This window comes from Sarcophilus harrisii, chromosome 3 (genome assembly GCF_902635505.1).
Source record: "Sarcophilus harrisii chromosome 3, mSarHar1.11, whole genome shotgun sequence".
NCBI classification, from domain to species: domain Eukaryota; kingdom Metazoa; phylum Chordata; class Mammalia; order Dasyuromorphia; family Dasyuridae; genus Sarcophilus; species Sarcophilus harrisii.
This window is the reverse complement of record NC_045428.1, coordinates 544,670,297-544,686,392: the sequence shown is the minus strand read 5'-3', so window position 1 is coordinate 544,686,392 and position 16,096 is coordinate 544,670,297. Positions and strand designations below refer to the sequence as shown.

At 46.4% G+C, this 16,096-nt stretch overlaps 1 protein-coding gene across 6 annotated transcripts; it reads left to right on the top strand.

Moving 5' to 3' along the window:
* The first annotated feature begins 664 nt into the window (after window positions 1-664).
* On the top strand, window positions 665-15,926 carry PPIE (peptidylprolyl isomerase E). Of its 6 annotated transcripts, none has more exons than XM_003765385.3 (10): window positions 665-771; window positions 1,659-1,757; window positions 2,510-2,553; window positions 4,548-4,574; window positions 8,143-8,224; window positions 10,060-10,160; window positions 11,897-12,020; window positions 12,424-12,609; window positions 13,133-13,275; window positions 15,582-15,926. In XM_003765385.3, exons 1-10 carry the CDS (start codon window positions 741-743, stop codon window positions 15,648-15,650), a joined length of 906 nt encoding a protein of 301 aa, XP_003765433.1. In that variant the 5' UTR covers window positions 665-740; the 3' UTR covers window positions 15,651-15,926. The 6 variants fall into 6 exon arrangements, with proteins under 6 accessions (XP_003765433.1, XP_012401381.1, XP_012401383.1 ...); XM_012545929.3 differs by lacking the exon at window positions 665-771 and adding an exon at window positions 1,020-1,169; XM_012545927.3 differs by lacking the exon at window positions 1,659-1,757 and having other exon boundaries at window positions 693-771.
* Window positions 15,927-16,096: the final 170 nt, after the last annotated feature.

The following is a 16,096-nucleotide window of genomic DNA, read 5'->3' as shown; positions in this document are numbered from 1 at the left end:
AAAAACAAACTGCCATCTTAACAGTGACTAGAATCAGTTTTAGCTTTTGTTCGGGAACCCATTCAGGGTTTTCTTGGCAACGTTATTAGAATGGTTTGCCATTTCCATCTCCAGCTCATTTTCACAGATGAGGAAACTGAGGCAAATAAGGTCGTGACTTGCCCAGGGTCACTCAGCTAGTGTTTGAGGTTGCGTTTGACCTCGAGTTCTAGCTGACGGCGAGTCGGTACTCTTTAAGAAGCTGGCTCGTGATGTCACCACTTCCAGGTTAATATCCGGAAATGTGAGAAGCATGGCTTCTATTCCCTAATTCCAGTTCTGGGGACTCTCCCCCGGCCCTTAATTATACTGACTTCTGGGCCAAAGTATCGTTCCCTGCCCGTCACTCCTCCAGGCGTTTAGTCTTAGAATGTAAGCTCCCTGAGGGCAGGCGTTAAATTTTTTTTTTTTGTGGATTCTTTAAAGCGATTAGCCCAGGGCCACAGCTAATATTTAAATGCAGTCCCTCCCTCCCTCCCTCCCTCCCTCCCTCCCTCAACCGGTTCTGCCTCTGGAAAAGGGAGATGCGTGATGCTATGCTCGGCACAGACCGCGCCGGCGCAAAAAAGCTTCCTCTTAACGCGGCCGACCTAAGGCTGCAGAGAGAGAGTCAGGAAAACATTGCGCTCGGCCTTTCAGGGCCTGGGCGGAAATAGCAGCAGAGACAGACGTCAACTTCCGGTTTCGCGGGCCGGCGCAAGATGGCTGCCACCAAGCGGGTTCTTTATGTGGGTGAGTGAATGCCACTTCTCTGGGCTAGGGCCGAGGTCGAGATTCCAATAGGAATAGCTTTTCTGCTCGGCCTAGGAACGCTGGGCCGGCGAGGGGAATCCGACCTAAGGCCCCGCACTCGGGGCAGGTAGAATAGGGAGCGAGCGAGCGTGCGGGGCTATCGCGAGACCCGGGGGGGAAGGGAGCGCGCGCCTACCCGAGTGCGCGGGGGCGGGGCCGCGGGCTGGGCACGCGCTGCAGGCTCTGTGGTTGGGGGCCCAGGGCTTCCCGCGGCGCTTTCCGCCCTCATTCCCTTGGGTTTGTTCTTTTTCCGTCCGCTGTGGCTCCCAGCAGAACGTAAGCTGTTTGAGGGCAGAGAGTAGAGGCTCCCCCTCCTCCATGCACCCCGCCGGCGATTAGTAAATGCTTCTGGCTCATAAATGCGCCTTTGCCTCGAACCCCCCGCCTCCCCAGGGAGACCACCCGTACCCGGAGAGGGGCGCCCCCAAGCAGCCGGGGAGAGGCAGGGCAGCCCGAGTGCGGAAGGGAGCCGAAAGCCGAGTTGCCAAGGAGATCGGGGGCTGTGACAGGCAGAAGCTGCCGGTTAGGAAGCGGGGGTGGGGATCCCGGCGGTCACCAACTCCTGCCCTGTAACACGGGCCACGCAGAGCGCTCTGCTGTTCGTCAGCACGGAGGACGGCGGTGGGGCGCCTGCCGAGGACCGTTGGCAGAAGCGAGGCCCTGGGACAGCTGCTCTGGGTCCCCCGAGCCGAGCGCGGCGGTGCCGTGGCGGCTAGAGCCTTAAGCTCGGAGGGGCATTGCGGGTCCCGGGGGAGGCCCCGGCGCCCGGAGGGGCTAAGGGGCGTGCCCAGCGCGGCGCAGCGAAAGGAGACCTTGGTTCCTTGCAGGCGGCCTAGCCGAGGAGGTGGATGAGAAGGTCCTTCATGCTGCTTTTATTCCTTTTGGAGACATCACAGACATTCAGATCCCTCTGGATTATGAAACAGGTGGGCGCGCTTCAGTAGAGCTCATTTGTAGCCGATGAATGTTTAAAATCCTGGTATCACCAAACATTTTAACATTTTCCTGTTAAATCGAACTGCTCTTTCCGCAGTGTCTTCTCCAGGGCCGCCTCGTAGTGTGCAGGAGACGACAAGTGCTGGCAGGCCCAGCCATTGCGGGAGGGCCGTGAGCGAGTCCTTGGGACCGTCCGCCAGAGAGCCTCCATGGGGGCCCACCACCCGCTGAGCAGCTCCAACAGTTGGGTACTAAGCGTTGTGATCTAGCCAGTGCCCCTTGCTCAATTCACGGAGCTTTTGAGACGTTAAAGTAAGGGAGCTGCTGCATTTCTAAATTGTGGAGCATTCTGGATGTGTCCAGGCTAAATCACAAAAGTTTACAGATTACATTGCCATTTCCAGTTGGACCAGAGAACAGCTTCAACAAGGAATACTTTGTGATATAGATTTTTTTTCAGTTTCTGGTTTCTTTGTCCCTCTTGATTTCCATTGCTAGCAGTGTCTTATATTGAAGTTACCTAATCTTTTTTTTTTTTTTTTTTTTTTATTAAATAGCCTTTTATTTACAGGATATATACATGGGTAATTTTACAGCATTAACAATTGCCAAACCTCTTGTTCCAATTTTTCACCTCTTACCCCCCCCCCTCCCTAAATGGCAGGATGACCAGTAGATGTTAAATATATTAAAATATAGAAGTTACCTAATCTTAACTGTTCCTTTTTATGTTCTCTCTTAGAAAAACATCGAGGATTTGCATTTGTTGAATTTGAGTTGGCAGAGGTGAGAAACACCAGTAAAAGTTTTTTTTCAGTATTTTTTGGTTTTACATCATCTTCATTTTCAAATATATCCTTATCCCCTGCCCCTGCCTATAGAGCCATCCTTTTTAGGAAGAGAAAAAAAAAACACAGTTCAGGAAAACCACTCAGTACATTTTCTGAACCTGATAATATTTGTAGTGTTCCATAACCCTCTGCAAAGGCGGAGAAAGATGAATTTGCTCTTGCATTATTTGGGGATAAGTTTGGGCATTGGAATTACGCAGTTTGGTTTTTTTTTTTTGGAGGGGTTGTTCTTTCTGATTACATTGTTGTCACATTACATGTGAGCTGTTTTCACGACTTCTGATTGCTTTGCTTTATGAAGTTCATTGTTTTTTGCCATGATTCTCTCTGGGCTTCATATCAAGTCTCATTCTTGTGTTGGGTGTTGCTTCAATCAAGTTGAGGCCTATTAAAGACCTCTCCCACTGCATCCAGGGCTATTTCCAGTTGTCCTGATCTCTCTTTTGCCACTGAACACAGATGGTTCTGGAGAGGAAAGTGAGGCCGGTGAGTTTGCTCCACCCTTCTCACTGAAATCCAGTTCATTTGCCTGTCATGGCACCTCCTGGATGTCATGGTCACGGGCCTCTTCGAGAACAAAAAACAAAAACGTTCTTGTATCATACTTTGTAAAGCTGTTCCTCAGTTGATGGTCAAGTGCTGAGAAGTGCACTGTTTTAAACAATTTTAAAAGCTTTGTTTTCCCTTGTTTTGACTACAAAAGGAGCCATTCTTCCTTGGAGTGTGTTGATATAAATGAGGGTTTTTCAGTTGAGATTCCAGTGAAATGTGTGCTAGCTTTTGAAGTGAATGCCTTTTCAGGGACTACTTTTTTCACTTCAGGAAGCTTTGATTAAGCTCCCCCTTTATGCAGGGGACTACTCCAAATGCTGGGGAGTTACTAAAACAAAAACAAAAATTACATTTTTCTGGAAGCTGTGTAATAAACATGCAAGTAAAGAAAGAATATACATCTGTTTTCCAAGAGGAATATACTAAATAATTCACAGCAATTTAGTAGGGAGATGGTGCTAATAATGGGCAATGGCATGTAGGTAGCCTACATGCTGCAGGCACTTGTTATGGTTTGTGCCTTGAAGGGGCTGGGGCTTCTGAGACGTGGCAAGGGGGAAGAAGTGTATTTCAGACATTAAAGTGAATTCCAAAGACTGAGATGGAATCACTCCCAAGAGACTGCAACAGAGAATGAAAGGGAGGAGGGGGGAGCCACATTGTGGAGCATTCTAAACACCTGACTGAGCAACCAGCATTTTATGCTAAGGGCAGCAGGGAGCCATTAAAGGTTCTAGAGTGTTTGTGGAGGTTAGGGATGATGTAGTTAGATCTTGGTTTCAGGAATGTCATTTTGGTAATTGTGTTGAGGATCTATTGACCAGAGAAGAGACTGGAGGCAGGAAGAGCAGGTTGGGGGGCTACTGTTGGGACTCGGGCAAGAGATGGCAAAGCCTAAAGTAGGAGAAAGTATGAAAATGAAGAGAAGAAAGGTCACACATTTTTGTGACAGAGTATTAGCAGCTGGTTGGGCATGGTGCTTGAGGAAGCCTTCGAGGCTTCAAACTCCCAAAGCTGGAAGCATGGTGGGACCCTTAGTAGAAATGGTGCGTTTGGAGGAAGGTTTGGTAAAGGCGAGGGCCCATGTGTGTTTCACAAAGGCTGATTTTGAGGTATTTACCAGGTATCCTGATGTCCTGAAGACAAGAGGGAGAAATTAGGAGTCAGTAATATAGATTTGGTAGTCATCTGTTTAGAGGTGATAATTGAATCCGCAGCATATTGACATCCTCTCAGAGAGCCTTGCTTAGGAGATTACACTATAGAATGGTTAATGCTGTCGTTTAAAAAATCATAATTTCTACTTAAATGCTCAGTTGTGCTTCATGTAGTATTTACAACATGGTAATTAGTTTTTTGTTTGTTCTCTCTCTGCAGGATGCTGCAGCGGCTATTGATAACATGGTATGCATTATGCTCCTTATTTCTTACTAATATTCCCATTTAGTTTTTTTTCCCCCCTGAGGCAACTGGGGCTAAGTGACTTGCCCAGGGTCACACAGTCAGGACGTGTTAAGTGTCTGAGACCAGATTTGAACTCAGGTCCTCCTGACTTCAGGGCTGGTGCTCTATCCACTGCACCACCTAGCTGTCCCTCCCATTTAGTTTTATACATTATAATGACTTAATATTTGTTCTATATATTGCCTCTCCTCTGCTAAATAAATATCTATTAAAAATAGCCCATTCTGTATTTTAGAGCTGTTCTTGGTTTTTGATGAACAGTAGCCTTGGCTTAAGGTGAAAAAATCGCCATACTTTATATCTGCTTAGTTTGACATTTACTCTGATAACTTCCGAGCACAATGAAACCTAGGAGATTTTGCAAATACTGACACCTTATTGTAGATCAATCCTGAAAGTGTGATGGTGCGGCTGACTTAGGGAGAAAGTCCCCAAGCTATTTTCATTTTACAGTGAGCACAAAGAATTTGTTTAGTTGGTTTGTGTGGGTGTCTGTCTGTAGCACAGAGAGAGAGAGAGAGAGAGTTAGTAGGAGAAATCACGAGGACACCTTGCAGGAACTTGTGAGTGGATCCCCAGGAGGATGTGTGATCCCTCTGTTGTATTGTGGGAGAGCTGGCTTTGAGGTCAAGGACACCTGGCTTCCTGACCTGATGCTTACCAGTGGTGTGATCTTGGCCAGGTTGTCAAGGCAGGATTGAGAAGCTGTGGCCCTTAGGTGGGTCCATGCGAGGTGAGGAGGAGTCAGATGGGATGCTGATGCTGCCAGGAAAAGAGAAGAGAGGAAGAACGATGGGTTGGGGGGATGAGAACATGAGTTCAGCTTTAAACCTTTTGTGTTTAAAGTGAGAGGTCTAGACTTACACCTCAGTAGTACTATCTTTCTCCGTCTCTGAGCCCCTTGCCCATGTGACCTGTTAGAATTCCCACTTTGTGAGGTGCAGAAAGTCCAGGGACAGATGAGCTCTGAGAAAGCTTGGCAGAAAGGGATTAGGGCATCCCTCCAAAGATAACAGAGTCACATGAGGATGGATGCCTTGAAGAAAGGGTACAGAGAAGGGGCAGGATGACCATAGACACACCTGCAGAAACCCCTGGTTTTTATTTTTATTTTTCAGTACATTTAATTTGATTCAACAGACCCCCACAAAGTACATTTCCTGAAATTGTTAAGCAAAACCTCCTCATGGTGTGATTAACCCTGATAACTGTCTCTTTCCACTTTTGTACTTGGCCAGTTGTAAAAAGATGCAAAAAAAGACACAAGATCTCTAACTGGGATCATTTATTTGGCATTGTCCCAAGTTTTGCTGCTGCTTAGTGTTGACTCTATTTAGTCTGTATTTGTATATTGTTCTTTTGGTTCCATGTTTTTCACTTTGTCTTACTTCATTCACACTGACAGAATGCTAATCCTGGAATCAGGGAATGTCCGAGTTCAGATATGTCCTCAGACCCTTATTTTCTGTGTGATTAACTCTCTCTGCCTTAGTTTTCCCAATGGCAGAATGGAGTCATAAGGCATCCACCTCCTGGGGGTTTGTGAGAAGCAGGCCCTGGCACTGAGCAGGGCCTTCTTGCTTCCTCCTGTTGCCTCCTCCTTCCCAGTGAGCCAGCAGCTCTTTACATCCCGTGAGGAGTGGGGCAAGTGGCAGGGTCAGGCTGCTGTCTGGAGGGGTTTGGTGCCGTTGGCGAGTGGAGGAGGGGTGAAGAATAAAGCAAGGGGGTTGGGGCTTCCCTTAACGAGTGGGGGGAGCTGAGCATCTTCACAGGCTGGAGAGGAAGAGTCCAGTGGATAGTTACTGACTGAAAATGCCCAGGAGAAGGGCCAAGGGCCCAGAGGAGGCGGGAGGGTCACTGTGTGACCTGAAGCTCACTGGAGGACAAGCACACTGGGAGCTCATCAGAGCACAGGCGCACCAGGAGCTCACCGGAGGAGGGGCCATGGGACTGAGGGTGGGTTGGGTCTTCAGATGAGGAAGAGAGAGCCTGACCTGTTCTGGGGAATGTGATGAAGGATTAATTAGAAGTGAATAAAAGGATTGCATCTTCCAGGAGGGGAAGGGGGATGGGGAGCGGGGAGCAGCCCTGGGCAGAAGGTCAGCTCAGAGAAAGAGTCTTAGTGAAGCTGCCAATTAAGGGGTCAGGACCAGATAAGAACCAGAAGAGGTGAGGGTCATGAGGGTGAAGATCAGGTCTGGGAGGGGTGGGGGACAACAAGGGGAGGTGGGGGCTCAGCAGGAAGTGTTTCCCTGATGAAGGCTAGAGAGGCAGCCTGTCCCACTGGGGCAATTAGGAGCAGCTAGGTGGTGCAGTGGTTAGAGCACTGGGTCTGTAGTCAGGAGGACCCGAGTTCAGATGTGGCTCTGTGACCCAGACAAGCCACCTAACCCCGTTTGCTTCAGTTTTCTTATCTGTAAAATGAGCTGGAGCAGGAAGTGGCCAGCCTCCTTAGAGACTTTGCCAAGAAAAACCCACATGTATGAGGAGTCAGACATGACTGAAAAAATGACTAAAACAGCAGCGGTCGTTAAGAGTGTTTCCTTCCCCCAGCTTCCATTTGTCCTTCTGTAAGAACCAACTTCCCCTTGGTTCTTCCCTGGGGAGGCTGACTGAAAACTGCCATTGGGACTATTCCTTTTCCCCTTCTCCCGACCAAACCCCTTCTGCTTTGGCCTTGTCTTCTGGGGTAATGGTCCCCATCCTGCCAATGTCCTCCCTGACTGCAGCACCCAGAACAAGACCAGGGCTGGCCCCTGGTGGACCCCCGGGGCCATATGTCAGGGGATGGAGAAGGACCTGTGAGCTCCCTCATGGACACAGGTGGGAACGTATGCCAGAAGTCAGGGGGGACAGTGATGAGGATCGTGAAAGGTTAGCTTAGGATGACTCAGATTTATACTTGAGAGTGAGGGAGTAAGTTTGGCAGGGAGAAGTAGGTTGGTTCTTTCTCAAGCTCCATAGAATAGGAGAGTGTGAAAAGAGACCGCCAGAGACCTGAGAGGTGGCCAGTGAGGAGACACCCTGTAGAGATGTCCAGACGAATGAGTGGTGGGAGTGCCCACGGCCCCACAACCCTTCTGGGCTCGGGGCGTCTGACCTTAGGGGACAGCTCGGCTTCACATGAGGCTGAGGAATATGTGAAGAGGACGGCTGATCCCAACTCCAAAATAGAAAGGCTTTTACAGATGGGGTTAACAGCTCGTGGGAGATTATGTCTGAGCTTGTACAGGTAGTAATCAGAGGGCGGATTTGAACTTCCAGTTCTCTGACTTGGGAAGCACACATGGATCAGAAGGAGGGCATGGATGCCTCCATGCTTCTGGTTAGCAGCATCCATTCATTGAGGAATAGGGAGTTGAGCGGGAGGGCCGGCCAGCCCTGGAGAAGGCCAGGGAGCAACATACGCGGCAGGGAGCCCAACGCGTTTTTCCCTTTTCAACAGCATGAATCTCACAAGACCTTGAAACAGTTTTTGAGTTTTACTTTTTCAGTTTTACTTTTTCAGAACGAGTCTGAGCTCTTTGGAAGGACAATTCGCGTCAATTTGGCTAAACCCATGAAAATTAAAGAAGGCTCTTCCAGACCAGGTGAGTGAGTGAGTGAGTGAAAGGTACTAATTTGTCTTTTTTGCCCATAGATATTCTTGAGCTTGTTTCACAGTATTTAGGATTCTTGCTTAGCTGATGTACCTGTACTGGACTTGTCCCACTACAAACTCTTCTAATATAATGGGAGAATACCTTTTTGGTGGAGATAAGGCCACTTTCCATCAACAAAGGAGCTGAAACAAGAACAAGAATTGACTTAATCTTTATCACAAATATATACAAATTGTTTCTATTCTGGAAGAAATTTTTTTTTTTTTTTTTAACTTACCTGTGACTTTCCATTTGGTGCTAATTGGAGATGGACAATTTATGGTCATGTAGGACTTCCTAATTTCTTTTTTTTTCTTTTTTTTTTTTAATTTCTTTTTTTTATTTAATAGCCTTTTATTTACAGGTTATATGCATGGGTAACTTTACAGCATTAACAATTGGCAAACCTCTTGTTCCAATTTTTCACCTCTTACCCCCACTCCCTCCCCCAGATGGCAGGATGACCAGTAGATGTTAAATATATTAAAATATAAATTAGATACACAATAAGTATACATGACCAAACCGTTATTTTGCTGTACAAAAAGAATCAGACTCTGAAATATTGTACAATTAGCTTGTGAAGGAAATCAAAAATGCAGGTGTGCATAAATATAGGGATTGGGAATTCAATGTAATGGTTTTTAGTCATCTCCCAGAGTTCTTTTTCTGGGCATAGCTGGTTCAGTTCATTACTGCTCCATTGGAAATGATTTGGTTGATCTCATTGCTGAGGGTGACCAGGTCCATCAGAATAGTCATCATATAGTATTGTTGTTGAAGTATATAATGATCTCTTGGCCCTGCTCGTTTCACTCAGCATCAGTTCGTGTAAGTCTCTCCAGGCTTTTCTGAAATCATCCTGTTGGTCATTTCTAACAGAACAATAATATTCCATAATATTCATATACCACAATTTATTCAGCCATTCTCCAACTAATGGGCATCCACTCAGTTTCTAGCCACTACAAAAAGGGCTGCCACAAACATTCGTGCACATACAGGTCCCTTTCCCTTCTTTATGATCTCTTTGGGATATAAGCCCAGTAGTAACACTGCTGGATCAAAGGGTATGCACAGTTTGATAACTTTTTGAGCATAGTTCCAAATTGCTCTCCAGAATGGTTGAATGTGTTCACAATTCCACCAACAATGTATCAATGTCCCTGTTTTCCCACATCCCCTCCAACATTGCGCATTATCTTTCCCTGTCATTCTGGCCAATCTGACAGGTGTATAGTGGTATCTCAGAGTTGTCTTAATTTGCATTACTCTAATTAATAATGACTTGGAGCATCTTTTCATATGGTTAGAAATAGTTTTAATTTCTTCATCTGAGAATTGTCTGTTCATATCCTTTGACCATTTATCAATTGGAGAATGGACTTCCTAATTTCTAAAAATCATTTGTAACAAGTGCCACAGGAGCTTGGAAGTTACAAGAATCTCAGTTCCCACTCTACAGTGAAATAAACTAAGTAAAGTGAGAGTTTGTCAGCTTCCTCTGGCTCCCTCTGGCAGCGCATCAAGTATTGGAACCAGCTCCCCCAGGGAGTGACTGCTCTGTCCCCAAGGGGCTGGCTTTGTCCCTCCACCCCATTCTCATCTCCCAGTGCTAACAGCTGTTTTCTATAGAAATAAAAAGGGCAGAAAATTTTCCATGGTTAGCCTTTCTTTTCTCTGGCCGTGAGGACAAATTGTCCTTCCGTACCCGATGACTAAGCAGTGGTTGGTCGCCACTCTGGACCATGGTCATTGGCGGTATTTCTGTTCTTGTCACTCAGTGTGGTCAGATGATGACTGGTTGAAGAAATTTTCTGGGAAGACGCTTGAGGAGAATAAAGAGGAAGGAGCATCAGAGCCTCCCACGTCGGAAGCCCCGGAGGTAAATGGCAGGGTCTCTTTGCGGAGAGACCAAATAGTGCTTTTGATACTGTCATGTCAGACGAGGAGGAAGGAAGGGAACAGTCATCCCCTGAATGCCTACTGTGTACCAGGCACTGTGCCGAGCCCTTGGATAAACAGTCTCCCATTTGGCAGTTGCAGTAACCTTGTGAAATAAATGTTATTTTGATCTCCCTTTTTTTTTTTTTTTTTTTTAACATTTGAGGAAATTGGGGCCAGATCCAAGTTAAGTGACTTACCCAGGATCATACATGTAGTGAGTGTCTGGGGCTGGGTTTGGTCTCAGACCTTCCTGTCTCCAGGCCCAGCTGCTTGGGATGGGAGTGGAAAGGACTTGGATAATGTCAAGGACTTCCAGAAGGGTCCTGGTTGCGGTCTGAGATACAGGCCCTGACCTTGGCTTTCTGAAATGAAGGAGTCTGTGAGAGGTGAGGAGGGGGCTGTGGATTGAGACTGCATCTGCCAAGCATCATACACAGCTTAGCCCTTCACTTTTTAAAGGATTAGACAGCTTTTTCTAATGGGAGCTTGTAGCCCAACGGGAGAGTGCTGCAGTTGGTTATTCACTTGTCAGTATTAGAATATGCAGCTAGCACAGGAGATCAGGGCTAGATTAACTAGAAAGCCTCTTGAAGCAAGGCAGTTCTTGTAAGGAAATAGTATGTTGGGCAGCTGGGAGATAACTGTTCTGTGACTTCACATGGCTCAAAATAGAGAATTAAAGGTGAGAAAGAGAATCAGATATTTGTCCAGAATGGCTATGCTGAAGCAGTAGGATAGTTAGAAGTGCCTTGGGTAGTAAGGCTGTCAGCATTAGCAACAGACCTTAGCACCTCCATGCTTCTGCCCTGCTCTAACAGGATCACCAGTGGAGTGGGTCACGTTGGCAGCGTTTTGTGCCCTCTCCCAGTACTTCATCATAAGGACCTCACCTAACACAAGTGGAAAAAAAAAGTCTTTCAAAAATTATTTTTATTTCATTATTTCCCAATTACATGTTAAAAAAAAAAATTTTTTTTAAATTTTGAGTTCTAAATTCTCTCTCTTCCTCCCTTCTCTTTGAAAAGGGAAGTAGGACAGCTAGGTGGCATAGTGGCCTTGAAGTCAGGAAGACCTGAGTTCAAATCTGGCCTTAGACACTTAACACTTCCTAGCTGTGTGACCCTGGGCAAGTCACTCAACCCCAATTGCCTCAACAAAAAAAAAAGAAAAGGCAAGCAGTTTGATCTCAGTTGTAGAGATAAAGCCATGCAAAACATTTTCACATTAGCTATGTTGCAAAAGAAAACAAAAATAAAGAGAGTAAAAAAACAGTATGGTTCATCTACCCTCACATCATTTGTTCTTTCTTTGGAGGTGAATAACATCTTTCATCATGGGGCTTTGAGAATTGTCTTAGAGCAGCCAAGTCTTTCACAGTTGATTACCTTATTATGTTGCTATTAGTGTGTACAAAATTCTTCCGGTTCTGCTCACTTCACTTTGTGTGAGTTTATACAGATCTTCCATAACAGAAAGTCTTTCTTGACACAATAGGCAGGGAGGGGTCAGTGATCAAAAAGTTTAGTTTTTAAACCCAAGGATAATGGGACGTCTCATTTTGAGTATACACTGAAGTCTAAAAATGCTGTGTATGTGTTTTCTGAAGAAAATATATTTCTTTGCAAAAAAACCCAACTATTTATATTTACATTAAAAACATTGTCTTTTCCCCAGGGAGAACCCCCAGCCAAAAAGGCAAGAGCCAATCCTCAGGTGTATATGGATATTAAGATTGGAAACAAACCTGCTGGCCGAATCCAAATGCTTTTGCGTTCTGATATTGTCCCTATGACAGTAGGTAAGAGCAAGCTGCCCTTAGTTCTCCCCAATTCTTAAAAGAGAATCCTCTATAGCACCCTCCATGACTGCCCAGCATGTACTTGAAGGCCTTTGGTGACTGTTGAAGCGGCCCATTGTATTTTGAGTGGCTGTGATCGTTCTGCTCCTTCTGTTGATTCCCAAACCTGCCTTTCTGTAACTTTTCCCCATAGTGGCCCCTCGAGGACCAAGGAGAATAAGTCTGACCCCCGCCCCCACCCCCAACAGTCCCCAAGTGTTCAGGTGTAGATTGAGGAAGAGAGCCCAGCCCTGTGCGGTGGCCAGGAAGGCTGTGGACTGGAGTTATTAATAGAGAATCTTCTCAATAAAGGTTCTTGAAGAAAATCACATTATTCTAAACTCATTTAATTTTCTCAAACCAGAGAATTTCCGTTGTCTGTGCACGCATGAAAAGGGCTTTGGTTTCAAGGGAAGCAGTTTCCACCGCATCATCCCCCAGTTCATGTGTCAAGCTGGGGATTTTACCAACCACAACGGCAGTGGAGGCAAATCGATCTACGGCAAGAAGTTTGATGATGAGAATTTTATTCTGAAACATACAGGGCCAGGTAGGAACAAACTCGGCACTTTGGCGCCCCCTCCTTTTCTAGAAATCTGAGACTGGATTGGAGACCTTTGGATGAAATCACAGCTGTTGAAAGTATTGGCACATGGGCTTAGCTTAGGTCTGCCCGTGTGTCCAGAGGGTCTATTCTCTGCACTCTGGCAGGCCCAAGAAGACCCACCGTAATTTGTCAGTGCCTGGCCCAGCTTGGTGCTGGGGGGGGGGGGGGCTCTGCCCAAATGTGGGCGCCAGGCAATGGCACCGAGGGGGGATGGTCTGCGTGGTGGAAAGGCGCGGTCCCCTGTGTCCTGGGGAGATTGTCACATTGTATTTTGTAAAAAGATGATGTGGGTGTTACTTAAGTGGGACATTTAATAGTTTTGGTGACTGGAAATCAGGAACAAGAAGGTGAGGTGGCATGTGTGCCTGGGCTGGCACTCCTTAGGATGGGCAGGGCTGCCCACATGCCCGGAGTCAGGCCTTGTTTTCACCAGGAAGCAACTGAGGTGTTCGTTCTTGGTCTGTAGGGTTGCTGTCTATGGCCAATTCTGGTCCAAACACCAATGGGTCCCAGTTCTTCATCACTTGTGACAAGACAGACTGGCTTGATGGAAAGCATGTGGTTTTCGGTGAAGTCACTGAAGGCATGGATGTGGTACAGAAGATTGAGGTATGAGAATGGGGTTTAACTCACTCATTCTTTATCACTTCTGCATGCCTGCTATCACCTCCCCCTCCCCTCCATCCAGCTTATCCCCTCACACTTGGGGTGTGGTGGCAGTAGCCTGCCAACTCATCCCCTCAGCCCGCCCTTCTCTCTCCCCATGATGCAGCTTGCATTCCTGAGGCCATTTTTGTTTCATGGAACCCTTAAGCAGACACCATGAAACCTGCCTGCCTTTCTCAGGATAATGTTCTTAAGTACACAGATAAAATACAAACAAAGAGAAACCTGTAGATGAGAAGGCTGTGATCCAGAGGCAGATCTACTAACTATAGTCATTTGGAAGTAACCATGAATGTAAAGTTTATGTTGAGATACCTGCAACAACTGTAATGTGATTTTTGTGGTTTCTGCTAACACTGTTGTGGTTTGTGGCCACATACAGAATTGAGGGAAACACTAAACTTCAGGTTGAGGTCAGTGAAGCTAAACTGTACATTTTTTCCATCTCAGATCCCTGAGATCTATCCATGGACCCTGTTCAGAGAACAGTTCTAATTGTCTTAGTTTTCTCAAAAAAGCATTCTGTGATTTCTCGTTGCCTGTTGTTTAGCTCAAAATCTGAGGCCTTCCCTATTATGGTCCCAGGTGGCCGTTCTGCCTTGACCCTAATTCTCCAAGTTGTGGTCCAACCCCAGCCTCCCAGCCGTGGAGCCCATCTGTACTTCTGTTCCCCCCCAGAAGTTCCTCCCCTGTCAGAAACAGGGCTCATGACCTGTACTGTAATGGTCAAGTTCAAATCTTACCTTTAGGGAGGCTCCTTGCAGGGAGGGGCCACCTTTTACCACAGGCTCCCCCCATTTAGTGTCCTAAATGCAAGGTTCAAGAATAGGTAGGAAATGTTGGTTGACTTAAATTGAGCTCAAAGATCTTAAGAGTGGAAACTTTCTTGTAAATTCATCCAGGATCCTGGTAGATGATGAAATTTGGGGCCTATCTGGGTAACCATCAGAACAACATGGAGGCCCTACCTGCCCCTCTCACTTGTCCTGTTCTCTTTGTACAAGTGTTGGAGTGGTCCCCTGCAGGAGGAGGCATGTGGCTACCCTCCCATGGAACCTTGTTTTTTTTTTTTTTTTTCTTGTTTAAAATTTATTTATTAGTTTTCAAGGTTTACTTTTATAAGATTTAGATTTTCATTTTTTTTCTCCCTCTCTTCCTTTCTTCCCTCCTCCCCAAAATGGCAATCAATACAATATACATGTATAATCATGTTAAACATATTTCCACATTAGTCATGTTGTGAAAGAAGAATCGGAACAAAGGGGAAAAACCACAAGAAAGAAAAACTGAAAATAGTCTGTTTTGGTCTGCATTCAGACTCCATGGTTCTTTGGATGTGGGTGACAATTTCCATCATGAATCATTTGGAATTGTCTTAGAGCATTGTATCACTGAGAAGATCAAAGTTGATCACTGCACAGTGCTGTTGTGGCTTTGTACAAGGTTCTCTTGGTTCTGCTCACTTCCCCAGCATCAGTGAACTTGATTTTCTCATCTTTAAATTGGGCATGATCCTTGTATATTCTCACACCTCAGAAGGTGGTTGTAAGGAAGTGTAACAGTTACAATAAGGTAAACTGAGGTGCAGAGTTTTGAACATGGTCAGTTTATTGATAAAGCACAAGTCTACCAATAAGCAGGATTTTGGCTTCTCCTCTAAGCTGAGATCTCAAATGAGAGGGATAGTTCTCTTTTACAGATTTTAGGGAAAACAGGACAAAGAAACAAGTAGGGTGGATAACATATGGGGATGGTGTGATTGGTTGAAGTTTGTTAATGAGGACCTAATAATGGTCCAAACTTCCCCCCCATATTAAGAAGTGTTCATTGTTTGAGTCCACCTGCAAGGTAGCCAGACAACAGACCGGACATCCTTGAAGGATAGCGTGGAGTGTGCAGTTTTTAGGCAACTGCCTTATGGCAAACCCCATCCCTTGAGCTTAGCTGTATTCCTTGAGGCAAGACTGAATCAGTGAATAACAAGAGAACTGGATTTCTGAACTCAGGCCATTACAGGCCTGCTGACTTCAGAGCTCAGTCCAGAGACAGATACATGCCTGAAGCAATTACAGACAAAGCCAATTAACTGTAGATAGGATCCAGAAGAAAATGACACAGAACCACCCTTAGTAGATCTAAAAGTGGGGACTGTTGACTTGGTGCCCATGGACTCCCTGCCGGCCTTCTTGGGGGCAGGGCTGGGTGACTGGGTCTGAGAATGTTTCCTTCACTCTGTTTCCCTTTGCAAGGCTCAGGGCAGCAAAGATGGGAAACCCAAGCAGAAAGTGCTCATCTCAGACTGCGGCGAGTACGTGTGAGGTTCTCTGCTTCGTTCCCTGGGCTCCCAGCGTGCCCGGGAGCCAGAAGTCGTCATCCGAGATGCCTCAGCTGGAAACGGCCTTCTCCGGCTAGTGAAGGAAGGCTTGGAGCATGGGGGCCGCTCTGTTGGCCCTGAGAGCCAGCGCCCCACCATGGGGACTTGAGGGGAAGGCTGAGACCAGGACTTAGGGCTTCTGGGGCCTGCTGGGGCTCCTCAGGGCCTGCAAGGGTTGGTTTGTATCAATTGTATAAAAATAAATTCTAGTTTTTCTGTTGGTGGTGCATCCCTTCCTGGAGGTTATGGCAAAGACAGAATTGGGATTGTGCAGGAATGGGCCTCGTCCTTGTGGTGGGTTGAGATCTGCCTAGTGGGTGGTGTCAGTGCAGGAGCACCAGCCCAAGGGTCAGGGGCCTGCCTGGCCCTCAGCCCCTCCGGACTTCAGCA

Bases quoted from the DNA above. Each gene is read 5' to 3' on its own strand.
- PPIE (XM_003765385.3), top strand. From the start codon at position 741: ATGGCTGCCACCAAGCGGGTTCTTTATGTGG. The intron at 8,225-10,059 runs GTGAGTGAGTGA...CTTGTCACTCAG, and splicing joins AGAAGGCTCTTCCAGACCAG to TGTGGTCAGATGATGACTGG. The intron at 13,276-15,581 runs GTATGAGAATGG...TCCCTTTGCAAG, and splicing joins ATGTGGTACAGAAGATTGAG to GCTCAGGGCAGCAAAGATGG.